Source organism: Galeopterus variegatus, unplaced genomic scaffold (assembly GCF_000696425.1).
Source record: "Galeopterus variegatus unplaced genomic scaffold, G_variegatus-3.0.2 Scaffold5246, whole genome shotgun sequence".
NCBI classification, from domain to species: Eukaryota; Metazoa; Chordata; class Mammalia; order Dermoptera; family Cynocephalidae; genus Galeopterus; species Galeopterus variegatus.
In genome coordinates, this window is record NW_007731357.1 from 28,475 (window position 1) to 44,632 (window position 16,158).

Here is a 16,158-nt window from a genome sequence, read left to right on the forward strand (position 1 = left end):
TTTTTTTTTTTTTTTTTTTGCCTTTTGTCTTTTTCCGTGTCCGGCAACGGATCGCAACCCTCAGTGTTGCCCCCGTACCGGACCGGGGACCAGCAACGGGATTGCAACCCTCGGTGTTGCCCCCGCGCCTCGCTCAGCCAGTGAGCGGGAACCGGTCTGTACGTGGGATCCGAACCCTCGGGTGGGAGCGCCACCGCGCTTCCCAAGCGGCGCACTATCCAGTGCGCCACCGGGCCGGCCCTAATTTGGATTTTTTTTCTTTCGAACACTATTTGTCCCCTAGAAAAAATTATTCCCAAATAAGTAGGACTAGAAACACCTGCTTCTCTTACCTTTACTTACTGACAGGAGAAGATTTGGATCTCTTGGGTGGAATTTCAGCTCATTGATAGCATTTCCATGGCCAACATAGTGCTACAATAAATTTAAAACATTTAAAACATTTCAAGCTTCATATCCCCAAATCAATAAATTCTCTTCAACAAATCTTAAGGGAATGGAAAAATAGTTTCACGTAAAGTAGTGGTTCTCAACCTTGGCTGCATATTAAAATCACCCAACAAACATGAAGAAAAAAAAAGATGCTGAAGTCCCACCTGCAGATATTCTGATTTGCTTGGATTAGCAGAGGCTCAGGTATGGGTAGTGTTTAAAAGACCCTCAGGTGATTCCAATGTACCCCCGGGGTTAAAAACAGCTGATTAAAGTGATGTGTAAAACTTGTCTTCATAACAACTTCCCAGCCTTCACCATTCAGTTCATTACAAGGTGCTCTTAACTCTACACCCCCCAGTTTGGGAGTTTTAGAAAATGAACTCACTCTTCAGTTATTGTTCCTTTAGAGACTCCCAAAGCAAACCAAAGCAAACCAAAGCAAGGCAAGGTCGAAGGAGGGAAATGATTTAAAAAGAAAACACTGCAAATATTAACATTTTCCCACTTATTCCTTAATTTACATTACCCAAATATGACGAAAGTCAAAAGACTTATCTAAAGAAAGTGATAAGCAAAGTACAAAACAAATCAGAAATTTTACAGTCATCAATTCCATTAGTTTCAAATTCAATATGACAACTTTTCACAGGTGTACATTCAAAAGAAGATCTACAATTTAACCAGAAAACCCACCTTTATACACTGCATTGTTATGGGATTAATTATCCTAATTATGCCTCTAGATCCAGCTACAGCTAGCAGAGGATGGCTTGTATTGCTATCATACGTCCACGCACAAGTGTAAAAGTTTTCATCAGCCTAGGATGCCATAGTTAAGAATTATTGTTTTTGAAAAATAATTATGTCAATGATTAAAATTCACAGAAACCTCCAAAGAATTGCTAAATTTCTTAGTTTTCTTTATACAACCACATATATACAATGATTTTAGGTGTAAAATCCACGCCAAATAATCAAACAAAACCAGTCCCTCCAATCTATTTTGTTTGTTATTTGTTTGTATAACTTCTCAACTCTATCACTGTAATGCCAAAACAGCCACAGACAATATGTAAACAAATAGAGAAGGCTGTGTTCCGATAAACTATGTAAAAAACAAACCAAAAACCCCAAAAGGTGGCCAGTACACAGGATGTAGATTGCTAACAACTCCTCTATTCCTATATTTCTGACTATAAATACCTAAATAAAAATGAATGACTACTCAGTTTTCCATCATATTTTTGCATGAGAGCTTCCCAATATGGCAACAGGTCACTTCTTTCCTTATCATCTAGAGAAGACAATGTCTTTGCCTTGTCTTGCTTACTAAGTTTTTCAAATGGATCTGGAAGAAATATCTTAGCAGCTTTAGCTGCTCTAACCCCTTGGCTTTTTGAATTTTTCCTTTTCTTTATGAACCCATGTTTTGCAATATTTTATTTCCTAAACTGCACGTTTAATTTTTCCCTCTAGGCTTTGTTCATTGAGTACTCGGAATGACTGCCCGACTGCCTGTCACAGCTTCAGAGCTTCCGATTAACTCAAGTTCATCATTATAATGCCAAGGAAATGATAAAATCCTAGGCAAAGTCAAAGAAACAGAAGGGTTTAGCTAGTCTCTGCTAACATTTTCTATTACTGGATTTCTAATGCTCATCTCTCTAGCCACTTGCACCCACCACCACGTTCACCCCACAATAGATTTCTAAAACTGGGGAAAACTAGATACCAGGATTCTCTTGGGTGGTAGTGATAGTGAAGGAATAGCACTGGCTAAAGTTAAGAAAGGACAATAACTTCAGGAAATCAATTTAGGATAGTCATGGTGTACTTATTGAAAATAAATTTCTTTGACCAAAGATATCAAAAACCCAGGAAAGGATACATCAGCATCCACATAAGATTGCAACAACCGGATTTCTCCTTGTGAATGACATTCATATAAGGTAACCTAATGGAAACAAAAATACAGTATATTTCATCAGGTATCGAAACATATTCTCTTCAGCTTTTAAACATGTTTTAAGATATAATTATATCTTAAAGATACTACAGAAACTATTGCTTTAAAATAGCTCCTTTCAATTTAAAGAAACCATTATAAAGTCCATGTTTTATATAATATCCAGATATTATAAATACTGTAGTAATAACAGTTTCTATTTCCAATCTTGTAAACTTATATATTTCATCCACATAATTGCACCAACTCTTCAAAATGAATAATGCTGAAACCCCAAAGGAATTGTGGTTTATCACCCTTTAATTAAATTCATTATAAAAAAGTTTTGGGGTAGTTTTAAATCACTTAGGTTTTAGTTACACATTTAAAAATTCTACAATTTGTCTAATAATGAATTATTTTCACGGATATGGCTAATCAAACGTTAACTTTCCTCTGTATAGTGGCCCTTTCCTCTAATATTCTCACAATATTCTTTATAAGGCTGCTAACTAGGTGACGTTTTCCTTTTTCTTCCCTTTAAAGAAATACTAAGAGCAGGTCTTTTTATAATTCAATAAACTATATAACACCCTTCAATATCATTTTAAATGAGAATACGGATTCTTTTCTTGGCCTAGAACACTGCAATAAGCATTACATTGCTTATAATGCACAATTTGTACAATAAGCATAGATTATACCAATGCTGGTACTACCACGGCTAAATGGTGATGTATTATCACAGGTTTACAGTAATGTCTTAAAAGTGGATTCAGAATTAATTAATGGGCTACGTTCCCAACTACAAAAAAACCCTCAAAATTTTCTTGAAACTACACCACGTTTCCTGTGAATTGTTGTTTCAAAGAATTTAGAAACTAAACTATAAGCAGGCTACATATCACACAACCTATGTTTGGCTGAACATCAAAAAAACCTTGCTGTCCTCTGTTATAAACACCAATGTTAACTTTCAAATACTCAGAACTTCAATAACTTTGTCAAATAGTAAAAGCACCAGAGCCTAAAATGTAATTAAAACTTTCTTAAAAGAGTGCCCAGGAAAAACTACATAAAGCTAAATTTGACTATTTAGAAAACACGAATAGAAAGGTCTAGCCCAGAGTGAATGGATATGCATTCCTACGATTCTCAAACTTTTAGAAAAGAAAAAAAGCTTGGAAATATACAAACATTTAAAAAATACTGAAAGTTAATTTTGACTGAGAACAGAATAGGAACAGTATGAAACAGAAATAAATACAGGAAACTAGTAGTGTGCATTAAAAATCATGCATTTCTCTAAAAATCTTAGCACAATTACTTAAGAAGCATAAAATATTATTTTACTCAAAGTAATTGATGGAACATCTCAGATTCACCTGTTTCCCCTGTATGTTGAGCGTAGAGGAAGTGACTTTTATCATCAACTCATATCCAATTAGTCTATTTCCTCCATATTTCTTTCTCTGAATATACCAACCTATTTCTATGCTGTTACTCTTAACTCCTAGAACAGTACTAAACAGATTACTAGAATGTTAGCTAATAAAGACTTAAGAGGACAATTTTTCCCTGAAGTAATTTTAACTTTTAACAGAATACTCTCCAAATTCCCTAAAAAGCACTAGGGAATCTTCCTATTCTCCACTCATTTAGAAGTGAATGAAATGAATTAACAAATCTTTGCAATCCACCTGTTCAGCACCTCATTTAACTAAAAAGTTAAATAATGGTTTATGTTAAATGTGCCAGCATGGTTCTCTCCACCCATTTCTCTCAGTTCAAGACACTTCTGACTTCCTTAAAAGCAAACTCAAACAAATGTTTATTGCAAATAATTAAAATATTTTCAATAACTATTGAAATTCCCTGGGTTTATGCTTTTATTTACAGAACAACTAATTACATTATTTTTAAAAACCACAAACTTCTTCTCCTATTTGAATAAATAACAATAACGTTACAAAAAAAGGAAAGTCAATTCTTTCAACCACTCAAAATACTGATAAAGATAAATATAAAACCTGTTTCATGAACAACTGGGAGAAATATATTAAATAAAGACATATTTTCAGTCACAAATACTAGTTTTAATTTGACAATTCTTAGACAGCTTCACTCTCATATAAAAAAAATTAACCAGCTATACAAAATTTACTTGAAAATCATATCAAATGATTCAATGTGATATTAACACTAGATAATTCAATAATCAAGCCAATGTCAAACAGACCCCTGAACACTCACTCTGTTGCTTCCTACAGTTGCAAACACTAATGGATCTCCTTCTTTACTGTGCCAGTTAAATTGAACTCCAAACAATGGCTGGTTATGATCTTCCTATAAAATAATCATAAAATAAGAAAAATAAATATATCTTAGAAACCAAAGAATGGCAGTAAACTAAACTTGCCCCTTTTAACTTTTTTCCAAAATGCAATCTATTATTTTGTGTATCATATATAAGCTGACTTTTGACACTAAAAAGATATCTACTAGTCCAGTTTTTACATTTTAAATATCATGTATGATCAACTTTTACAACCATCAAATACTTAAACCACAGGTTAGGTAACGTCTACTTATCTATGAAAACATTTTGATATTTGCCTTTTATTATCTTAAACCCAACCATATTCTTCTGAATCATATTATTGTTTATACTAGTTTACGCTAAGCTAGTATAGTTTATACTAGATAATTTTGGTAGACATATTTAACCTCTTGGGCCATAAGGACACAATTTATTGTTCTGAAATAGGAAACTAGCAAATGGCCTTCAAGAGGTAATGTATCTCCTTTGGCATTTGCTAAATTTTATTAGGCTTAATTTTTCCCTTGTAAAGTGAAACGTAACAGAATCCACTTAAATCATTGCTTTCTATTAGTCCTGTTGAAACAACTTTAAATAATCCTGGATTTGGGTCTTAAAAGAAAAATATCCCAAGAGGTTTTATAATGAATACTGGGGGGCGAGGGTGGACTGTAACTTCACAGTTAATAAAGAGGCTATATATAAGGAGATACACAAAAAACAATTATTCACTTTTATTCACCAAGTTATTTTTCAGCTTTAGGATTTTACTAACAACCTGGCATTTAACACTAACTTTCATGTTCACTTTAAAGCACTGTTTTCACTTTTAAAGTGTAACAACTTTTATTTTATCATTTGAAAAACATCAGCTTTAGGCTTTTGAAATATTTAAATGGTAGTTTAAAACATCTTCCAGATATAGTACTTAAAAGTAATAGGTTAACCTAAGTAAATATTAACATTAAACTATAATGGATACTTTGCCTTCTTTTTTAATATGCTGAAATTAATTTCTCTCCTTTTATGGAGGTATAATGAGACACACTGAACACCAAATTTTTTGACACTAAGGAAAATGTCATATGGCCATAGCTTCTTATGCTTTCCCAAAACTTCAGCTAAGGGTATATTTAGATATTTAGAAAAGGTTTTAATTTACATATGTATGAGATAATGTAATGTACATTTTTTCTCAGAATAGGAAAAATAACCTCAAATTAAAAAAAACAGAAAGTGGATATATATATAAAAGAAAACATCTTTTTTTTTTTTCCTTTTTGTCTTTTTTCGTGTCCGGCAACGGATCGCAACCCTCAGTGTCGCGCCCGTACCGGACCGGGACCGGCAACGGGATCGCAACCCTCGGTGTTGCACCCGCTCCTCGCTCAGCCAGTGAGCGGGAACCAGTCTGTATGTGGGATCCGAACCCTCAGCGGGAGCGCCACCGCGCTCCCAAGTGGCGCACTACCGTGCCAGCCCAAAAGAAAACATCTTAATCAAACATCAGTAATACTTTTTGTATAGTAAATAAAAATACCGTTGAGGACACAGTAGTTTTTTTTTTTTTTCTTTGATGGCTGGTACAAGGATCAAACCCCAGACAACCTTGGTGTTAACAGCACACTACCGTGCCGGCCCAAAAGAAAACATCTTAATCAAACATCAGTAATACTTTTTGTATAGTAAATAAAAATACCGTTGAGGACACAGTAGTTTTGTTTTTTTTTTCTTTGATGGCTGGTACAAGGATCAAACCCCAGACAACCTTGGTGTTAACAGCACCACACTCTAACAAACTGAGCTAACCAGCCAGTCAAGGAAACAGTAATTTAAATAAACAACCCCTTGTTTTCCCCAAATATTGAATACAAAAGTTTTTAAAAGTTCATGTCTTTTTCTCTGAAAACAATTACAAATAAAACAAAGAACAAGTGTTAAAGTTTCAAAAACTGTACAAAATAAGACATCTGTTTCAATTTACAGTGACTCAAAGTTAATGAGTCCCATTCAGTTCTTTCTAATAACTGGTGCCAGAAGTGGCTTATGTTTTTTAAGTTTTACCAACATATAAAGAGTAACATTTCTCAAAATCTTTTACTTAATACAAAAAGTAAAACAAACCAGTCTGCAATATTCAGTGTTACACATTTAAATTAAAACAACAAAAGAGAACAACAACAACAAAAAAAAAAAAACATGGGATGGATTATAATAAATACACAGCCTGAATTACCAAAAAGAACTTCAAAACACTGTAACTTTAAATATTTTAAACTTGACAGAGTATCTTGAGTATAAAATGTGTACTGCTGAGAAATAATGCTGAAGCCTAGCACTCAACCCACAGGTTCTGTCTTCTTTGCACATACCTTGAGACTATTTACACATTTGAAAGAATATTTGCATTTCTTTGACTTCCATTTTCCCTTTCCCCAACTTTTCCTTCCAGGTGCATTTGGCGTATTTGTAGGTGTATCAGGGCGTTCAGTGTTTGTACCACTTTCTATACTGACAGCATCATCCTGTAAGCAGTAAATTGGGAAAAATTACATGAAATAGCAAAACTGTATTTAGCACCAAATGACTGTGTACTGGGATGATGCTAACTGAACTAAATGAAGATATTTCTGCAAAAAATGGAAAAATTTATTCTTGCTTCCAAATAAGGATAAAAAGTAAACTAGCTACGGACTAGAATTTTTGTAGATATTTTATATTACAGCAAAAGTGAAAAAAAAAATACTGATCAGAATGATAACAGAAAAGTAATCTTGTCTTTAAATAATAAGGTACTGGTCTGTGTCAGCCACTTTAATACACTGGATCATTTAATCTTCACAGCTCTTCACAGAAGGTATTATTAGATAAGGAAATGCTGTTAAGAAAGCCTAACTGGTCTCTTGCTGTAAGGGTTGCTGGCTGGTATTCAAACCCAAAGCTGTGACTCCTAAATCTGACTGATCTACATGTCTTCATAATTCATCTGGCTGTTGCTCAGTTTGGAGCGTGGGAGTGGGTGGCCATTTGAGGCAGGAACTTCCTACTTTAGATGTAGTTTAACAAGCATTTTCCTACTTTAGATGTTTTAAAAAACCTGCTATTCAAATTCTGCTTATTTATAACACAAACCATTAAGAATTTTTTAAGTCCTAAATATTTAGTGCTATTTACAAGTGAAATCTGCCTCATAGCTCTAAATTAATAGTAAGACTCATCTATTAACAACTACAGAAACTCCATAGTTAAAGTAAAATCCTTCCAAATACAGAAATGACTGCAGGAAACCTTGAAATTTCTCCTAATTTATACTTTATCTCCAGTCCAGAAGATATATTAATGGCCCTTTAATCTCAGAAGAGGATTTCACTGCCTCCTCTGATTATGGATTCCAATGTCTTCTTTGGAATAAAGAGATTTATTTAAACATATGACCTTAGGGCAGTAGTTACTAAATTCATTCCAGAGGAAGCCTTTTTTCCATGCAGTGCCTGCCTATTAACATCTGTTAGAACACAGTCTAGGAAACACTGCCTTAGGGGCTATTTCTAAATTATTGCTTCCTAAAGCTGGTTTTATGATATTACAGGAGGTTAAAAATTAACTAGAGTGTCAAAAGGCATATAAAAAAAAATCATATTAATTCACTTAAAAACAATATGGTATTATACAGTTCTTTGCGGTGTTCAAAACTTCAAATGGCTCTAAAATGAAATGCTTTTTAAAAAAACACACTATTCTGCAGTATACTAATTATCTAGACAAAATAGGAATAAAGTGAATACGCGGCACACAGCAGGTGCTCAAAAAAATTTTTTTAATGTAATTTAATGTAAATGTAATTAGTCTTTGTAGAAACAGAAAATGTAAAATTTTAAAGGTGGGTTCCTAGATTGAAATCCCAGTTTTTCTCTCTCCTTATTTCTCCCCATCTTTCAGTTGTATTTACATAGTCAAGATCGAGTGTAGAAAACAATTGTGTGTCTCAATGAAAAACTATGGCATTATTTATAGCACACCCTTCCAAATTTTCAGATTATAGCCCTCTTCATTGTCTTTGAGCTACCGTACAACTCTTTTTAGACAACTGACAGACACGCAAATTTTCTCTCCACAGTAGAGGTTCAAAATGTCTTCTATTCCACTCAATGGAAAAAAATGTTTCCATATGCAATTCATCTCTACATTCCTTTACTCCATATAAATTTGTATAATTTTGACTTTTCTGAGTCAACCAGTTATAAACATTTGCCTGGTTCCCTCGTGAGAGTAAAATAACATTTTTAACACGTGTTCACTTACCTTTTTTCCTAAAAAATTACCTTTTAGAGAAATAAAATAATTAAAACTCTTAGACATTTATACACCAGCTTCTTTACCTTCTGGCTAAACAATGAACTGTCAATAAAGAGGCCACACAAAACACTATCAATCAGAGGGCACACTACATATTCCACTCTGATCACTTAATTTACCTATCTCCTCCAAAGGCAAATCAAGACAGAATCAAATGGAAAGGTAATATAGTCACAAAATCAAATCGTTGCTGAGTATCTAATATGTGTACTGGCTGACTTTCACCCTAGCCCTTCCTCAAAATACAGGATGATACTGTACAACAGATGGGGTACTATTGCCTTTATTTGCCCAACAAAGAAATAGACACAGAAATAGTAATTTGTACCTAATCTTGCCACAGGTAACATAAGCAAAAGACAAGTCTCCAGATTCAGCCCTCTGATCTTAGTACCAAGGCAACGCATTAGTACTCTTCCAAAAGCTAACTACTCTGTAGTCATATAAGCTTAAAAAGACTGATCAAATGGCAGATAATATATACAATGAATTTAAAACAAGTCCTTTCAATTCTTTGACTCACTTAAACAGTAGCAACTGCTCAGGTTACTTTAATTCCAACTCAAAAACACATTCTTCCCCCACCTGCCTTTGCCCTTCTTTTGTCATTATTCAGCTCCCTCAAGAGTAAAACCACTGCCCTTGTCAGTTTTTTCTGAACTCACTTTTATACAGTGTTCCGTACTGCCTTCCCTAACCTACATCCTAGATCAGGGTCCTTGGATGGAATTCAGAGGGCCTGTTAAAAAAAAAAAATTGCATCTTAATTTTCACCACCTTTAACTGAAATTTAACACTTCCTTCTATTATAATATACGCAACATACATACTAATGTTACTGCAGTTGTGACTTTGTCACCAATAGAAATCAGGTATTTTTGTATCTTTGTACTTGCTGAAGATCTGGAAAATTTTTTTATGTCCATCACTACTATCAGACCCACTGCTACTTGCTACAGATCTTGTTACTTAAAGCACATATATTACTACATCTAGAAAATTTGTTTTTAAAATATTTTTATAACGTATTTTACAATTTTGTAATTTATTTTGCTTGTAACCTTATATACCTATATTTTGTGCATTTAAAAATGTCATTCTGAAAAGACTCCACAGGATTCATTAGGGCACTGAAAGCACTCTTCTAAGCCTGTTACTTATATTATCTTATTTAATCCTCACCAATACCCCCTGAGGTAAATACCATTATCTTCATTTTAAAAGTAAAAAACTGAGGCAACTAGTTCAACTACGTTGCTCATGGTCAAACAACCAGTTAGTAGAGTGGGGATTTTAACCTAATACCTGAATACAGCATCTGTGCTCTTTATTGCTAGTCTAATCTGCCTAGAGAAATTAAAGAAAAGGCAGAAATAAAATTAAAAGGCTCCAAGGACAGGCATGAAGAGGACCAAAAATTCTAGGCCATCATACACAGTGAGATTGGGGAGCACAAACAGCAAGAAAAAAAAAGATTTACAGTAACATTTAAGACCCAAGTCCAGGATCCCACAAACTAACAATCCCCAAAATACCTTTCTTCTCTCTGCAAAAAGAATCCTTTCTCTTCTCTTCAGTGAAAATCTCTGTCATGACACCATGCCACATATGTGCTTCGGTCAGTGTTTATGATGTAGAACTTAGGAATTGAATGTGTGAGATTTAACATTTATTCCTGAAACTAGCCAAATTCAGAAAATTAAGAACATAACACCACTCTTCTAAAACACTTAAAGGATTAAAAAAGACATTCAGAAGTTGTTGCCATATATCGGGAGAAAAGTGTTCACATTTTGGAGTAATATCTTTGAATGAATTGTCACGGCATTTCGCTGACGTTATTGGATATCTACTTATAACATAAAACTGAAAAGTTACTAATGTCAATTCGGTTACTGCTGCCGAGTCTCTTAAACACAGTTGGGTTAACTGTCGGGACTAGTTGATTACCATATCCATTCAGAGCTTTAAAAAAAATCTCATTCCAAAACGCCTCACAGTTGCCGAAGCCACGAGCCCACGCCTAGTACACCTGCCTTTACCACCGTTGCCTAAAGTCTTCCAGGTCGTCCCCTTTACCTTAAGTAACAACTTTCAAAGCTGAATCCATCCCCTCACATTTCTTCCTCAAAGGTTGTTCCCCCTCCAAGTTAGAAGCCGACCCTCTCAATTCTGCTACTCCTACAGAAAAGGCGACGCTAAGGCACACTCCGTCTCCACGGACAGGACAGGAGCAGACACAAAACCCCCTTTTAAAAAGTCACCCAAACCCATTAAGTAGAAAATCTATACTTTCCATCCTGAAGATTCTAAGGGGTCTAAGAGTGACACGGCCCCCAAACTCTTCTAAAAGAGTCCCTAACAAACTGCCCCCTCCCTCCAAATTTCTTAGAAAAATCTCTAACATGCCTTTTAAACTACTGGAATCTCAGATGTGCACTCTCCTCTAAATCTCCCCAAGGCCCCAAACACGCCCCATTCACACGCAGAAGTCCCAGAAGCAGACCTCTCAGACCCACAAAATCACTTAAACCACTCTCGGCCAAGTTTCTGCTTGCCCTTGGCCCCGGCTCAAAATCCGCACAGAGACAAGTTCGATTTTCTCCTGCACGCCCGCGTTTTCCTGAGTAGAGGGTGACACCTCTCCCTCCCCCCACAGCAGCCGCCCGCCCCCGCGTCTAGTTTTAAAAGAACTTAAAACTTCCACTCCAGAGTCCCCACGACTGCTCAGGGCTGCACTCACATTCTCATCTCCAGAGAGGTCCGGGTTGCTGTTCTCGTCGCTGCTCAGCTTCTGCTTCTTAGCTGCAGGCATGTCTATTCCCGCCGGCGCTGTCGGCACTTCCCTCTCGGACATATTCCTCCGCCTCCCTCCAGGTTCCTGCCGCCTCGGGCGGGGCCTCCGCCACACCGCCGTCAAGCAAGCCCGGCCGGAGCTTGCCGCAAAGCTGCCGCTGCCGCCGCCACCTCCCGCAACAGTCTCTCATATCAGCCAGAAGAGGAGATATGAACCCTTGACCTTGGTGTTACTACATCCTGCTCTATCCAACTGAACTAACTGGCCAGCCCCAAAGTTACTTTCCTTGTAAGGTGGGGACAAGAAGACAGAACAATAGAAAAATAAAATCAGGTTACTTCAGGCTATCTCTTTTGTGTAAGGATTAAAGCAGATCTCCTGACTTTGTAAGGTAGATCACAGCCTAAGTGACAGGGAACTTAGCAGGGGTGACTCCATTTTGATTTCTACTCTGTTCTTTTGGGACCTAGTGCAGGAACTTAGTCCAAAATAATGGCCTCCTATAATTTTTATATAATCAGTGGTAATCTCCATCTATGTATGAGAGTGTGAGACTTAAACGACGGACAAATTTTGGGTTTGTTATTTTTTTTTAATTTAAAAAAAATTTTTTGCATATCAGATACACTAAATTTTTAGGGGAAGACAACAAAATTGTTAATACTTCACCAACATATTTGTCTCTGTTACCATATCTGGGCTCCTGACAGGTGCAAAATATATTGCTGAGCCTTAGTAGATTTGTTAGATGGATCATTAAGCCGTGTAACTGAATGAGCAGCAGGAAAAGGAGAATGTTGACAAAAAACAAAGTACAGTCTCCCCTCCCCCCTTTTAATTTTTTGTTTTTTATCTGCGGTGGCTGGCCGGTAAGGAGATCAGAACCGTTGACTTTGGTGTTGTCAGCACCACCATCTATCGAGTGAGCTAACTGGTTAGCCTTCCTCCCTCCTTTTTAGAACGTAGTTGTGACTATTTATCTTTCTGGACCTTAGTGTCCTCATATGTAAAAATGAGGAGGTAGGAAGAGACCTAACATTTCCTGAGCACCTACTTGATACTCTATGTATTTTCTGTTTTAGACCTACTTACATCACTTAGTGGATAACCTCTCTAGTGTGCCCCATTCATAAAATTCTAGTACACTTGAATTACTTCCGTACGATGCCTTTACAGCAAGAATACCAGTTTCACTATAGGCAGATTGCAAGTTACTCTTGCTTTTGGAGATAAGGAGAGAACTCTCGGTTCAGAATGAGAAAAGCAAGGGTAGAATAAGAGGTTTTTGCAATGAAGACTTAGGAAAAGTGAGGAAGCTGGAAAAAATTGAAGTGCAGGTCTTAACAATAATAATTGCAGTTATTGTTGAACACGTCTAAACTGCCAGTCCTCAGTTGGTGAGAGAGGGATGAGACAAGGTTTTCACTGGCAGAGATGGACATACTCCCCTTTGTTGGGAAGGACGTTTGTCAAATATAACTCTACAAGTAGAGGATAATAACTAAAGCATTTCAAATCCAAATTACTCTGTGCATGTGGAATCAGTGGGAGCTGGGAAGTGGGAGTCGACCTCTAGTAATAAAATTAGAAAAGTGCTGAACAGTTGGACACATATGGGTAGAAAATGCCTTGCAGCATTCATGTTATCTGTAACAAAGCAAAAATATATTAAAGAGTCTTATTAAAACTTGGAGGGATTATTCTTTAAATTTTTCTGATAAATGGAAATTAGTTCCTATTCATTATTACTGTTAAAGAAAAAATTATTCTAAAACTTGTTAAAATGGCAAGAAAGCCCTCAATGAGGACTGTTTTGATAGGTTTCAAGACTATTGGAATATAACACAAAAGTCAAAGGTTCGGATCCTTGCACTGGCCAGCCGCAATAAATAAATAAATAAGATTATTGGAATAGGGGAGAGAGATAGGACTCAGCTTTGAATACAGGACTCAGCAAGGACAAGAGAGGACTTATAGAGTATGAGATAGGGTAGAAGGACTGAGACCAGGAGACAAAAGTGAAACCATCTTTAGGGCAACTGGAAATCACCTGTCTGATCATAACTTAAAAAAAAAAAAACAACCCGGTCAGACAAGGATCATGAGACTTAGCCCCTTTCCTCAAAGAATGAGGTACTGCTAAAAAGGGGCACTTTAATCATGCATAGGCATCCAGAACCTGAGGGTTCATTGTGTCGCTGGTCAACGTAAATAATGAACTGCTGAATAGAAATAGTATTTTTCTATATGGTTGAGTAACTCTTAAAGGACTATAAAAGCTTTCGCTTAAGGAATAATGGAGTCTTATCCTCATCTCAGAGGAGAGACAGCTTCTTTGTGGAGTAGCTTTCTCTTAATACATTTTTCTCTACTTTCACTATTTGACTTGCTCTTGAGTTCTTTCTTGCTTAAAGCCTTGACCCCTCTTTGGGGGTCTCGCCCTATCCACAGCAAATAGAGTTGGGGGCTCAGTGGTTGGAAAATCACTAAGAGGAGACATCAAGGAAAGGGGGATTCTTGCTAAAGACAGACAAGGGTGATCAGATCAAGGATGGGGGATTTATCTCTAAACCAACTCAGCAGAATTCTTGCTACAACAGAAGCAGGCAAGCTGAAGACAGGGCCCAAGGACAAAACCTACTCAAGAAGAAGGCTCAGAGGTACCTGATTAAAGTTTGGTTAAGGAGAGAGTCTTTGTCACTGATTTAAGATATGTAAAATATCACAGGTATTCTATATAGAGTACTACTTTTATAGTATTAATTTAATAAATATAAAAGTCTAATTACCTACTAAAAATCGTAAGTTTTTCAACACTGAATTCTCCTACTGTGAAGGATTTCAGGAACCATCAGAGTTGGGGTGGGGTCTTACCACCCATATTTTACAAATGAGGAAACCGAGGCTTGGGATGACTAAACAGTTTTCCCAAAGATACACAGCTTTTTAAGTGGCAGAGCTAGGGATTGTATTCAGTTGATTGGAAAACTAAAGCACTTTTACCTCAGGAGGAAGGACTTAGGCAGCTCTAGATTTACTCACAGAGCTTGGTCTTTAGACCCTACAATCTTTTTTGTATACTATCAAAGAACATCAAAAAGCGATCTCACTTGAGACATAAAGAGGCTATAACTGGAGAAACTTTGGGAAATCCAAAAAAGTCTGGAGTATAGTTAATAGTAATGTACACATTTCAGTTTCTTAATTTTGACCAATGTGCCATGGTAATGTAAGTTAATGAAGGAAACTGGATGCGGGTAATATAGGAATTCTCTATACTGTCTTTGCAACTTTTCTGTAAAATTATCCCAAAATAAAAAAACGTATTTTTTAAAAAAATCTATCTCATCTTAGTCTGTTGAGAACTCAATAAAAAATATCCCTGAGCCTTCAGGTAGGTGGTTGGTCGATCATTTGGCTACATAAAGAAAATTCACAGCTTCCCTTGGCATTGTCTTCTTGTATCCTGTAAGCATCATATCGGGAGATGAGTTTCAAAAGCTAAATTAAATCCTTTCTATTTCAATTGCAGTCTATTTCTCATTCATTCGACATTTTTGTCTCTTCTGCCTTTAAATAGCAGCTGTTCATCATCACTAATGCAATGTGTAATCATATGCTGCAGATCTAGTTTTCTATGAACAGAAGAATATCATATGGTTTCTTTGAACATTTTGAAGTCACTCAGGAAGAATTTACTGAATGCCATTTATGTGCAAAGCAGTATGGTAATTTGGGGGGGCAATAAAAGGGAAAATAAGACAGTTTCTACCTTCAAAAAGCCTAATATTCTTCCAGCATTTAAAAAAAAAATCTCACGTATTTAGCAAATATTACTGAGTACCCACTATGTGCCAGGCACTGTTCCAGATGCTGAGGAGATTTGATAATAAGCAAAACCAGACAGGTTCCTGCTGTTATAGAGCTTATTGTGTAGTGGGAGAAACAAACATTAACCAAATAATCACCAAATAAATGTAGAAATATAACCGTGGTAAGTGGTATGAAGGGGAACTACCAGGTTAGGGCTGCTGCTAGTCCACACGGAATCTTTGTGTTGTTCTTTAAAAGGCACCGCCATAGGGAGAAACAGCCCAGAGTGGGTACAACTTGGAAGGATATAATGCCTTTGATGAATTAAAATAATTTTTTTTAAAAAAATCCCTTCCAGGGCCGAGCCTGTGGCGCACTCGGGAGAGTGCAGCGCTGGGAGCGGCAGAAACAGCCCAGAGTGGGTACAACTTGGAAGGATATAATGCCTTTGATGAATTAAAATAATTTTTTTAAAAAAAATCCCTTCCAGGG

At 36.3% G+C, this 16,158-nt stretch overlaps 1 protein-coding gene across 2 annotated transcripts in view; it reads right to left on the minus strand.

Annotated features, from left to right (window-relative positions):
* EED (embryonic ectoderm development) overlaps nt 1–12,024 on the minus strand; it is a 31,290-nt gene extending 19,266 nt beyond the window's left edge. The window contains exons 1-6 of one of the 2 annotated variants that reach the window (XM_008589140.1): nt 11,800–12,024; nt 7,073–7,225; nt 4,634–4,726; nt 2,324–2,389; nt 1,129–1,254; nt 333–414 (exon numbers count right to left, since the gene is read on the minus strand). In XM_008589140.1, the coding sequence (XP_008587362.1) occupies nt 333–414; nt 1,129–1,254; nt 2,324–2,389; nt 4,634–4,726; nt 7,073–7,225; nt 11,800–11,913 (634 nt within the window). In that variant the 5' untranslated portion in view covers nt 11,914–12,024. The remainder of the gene's footprint in view (nt 1–332; nt 415–1,128; nt 1,255–2,323; nt 2,390–4,633; nt 4,727–7,072; nt 7,226–11,799) is intronic. The other variant, XM_008589139.1, reaches the window with a different exon arrangement.
* Between the last annotated feature and the right edge of the window lie 4,134 nt (nt 12,025–16,158).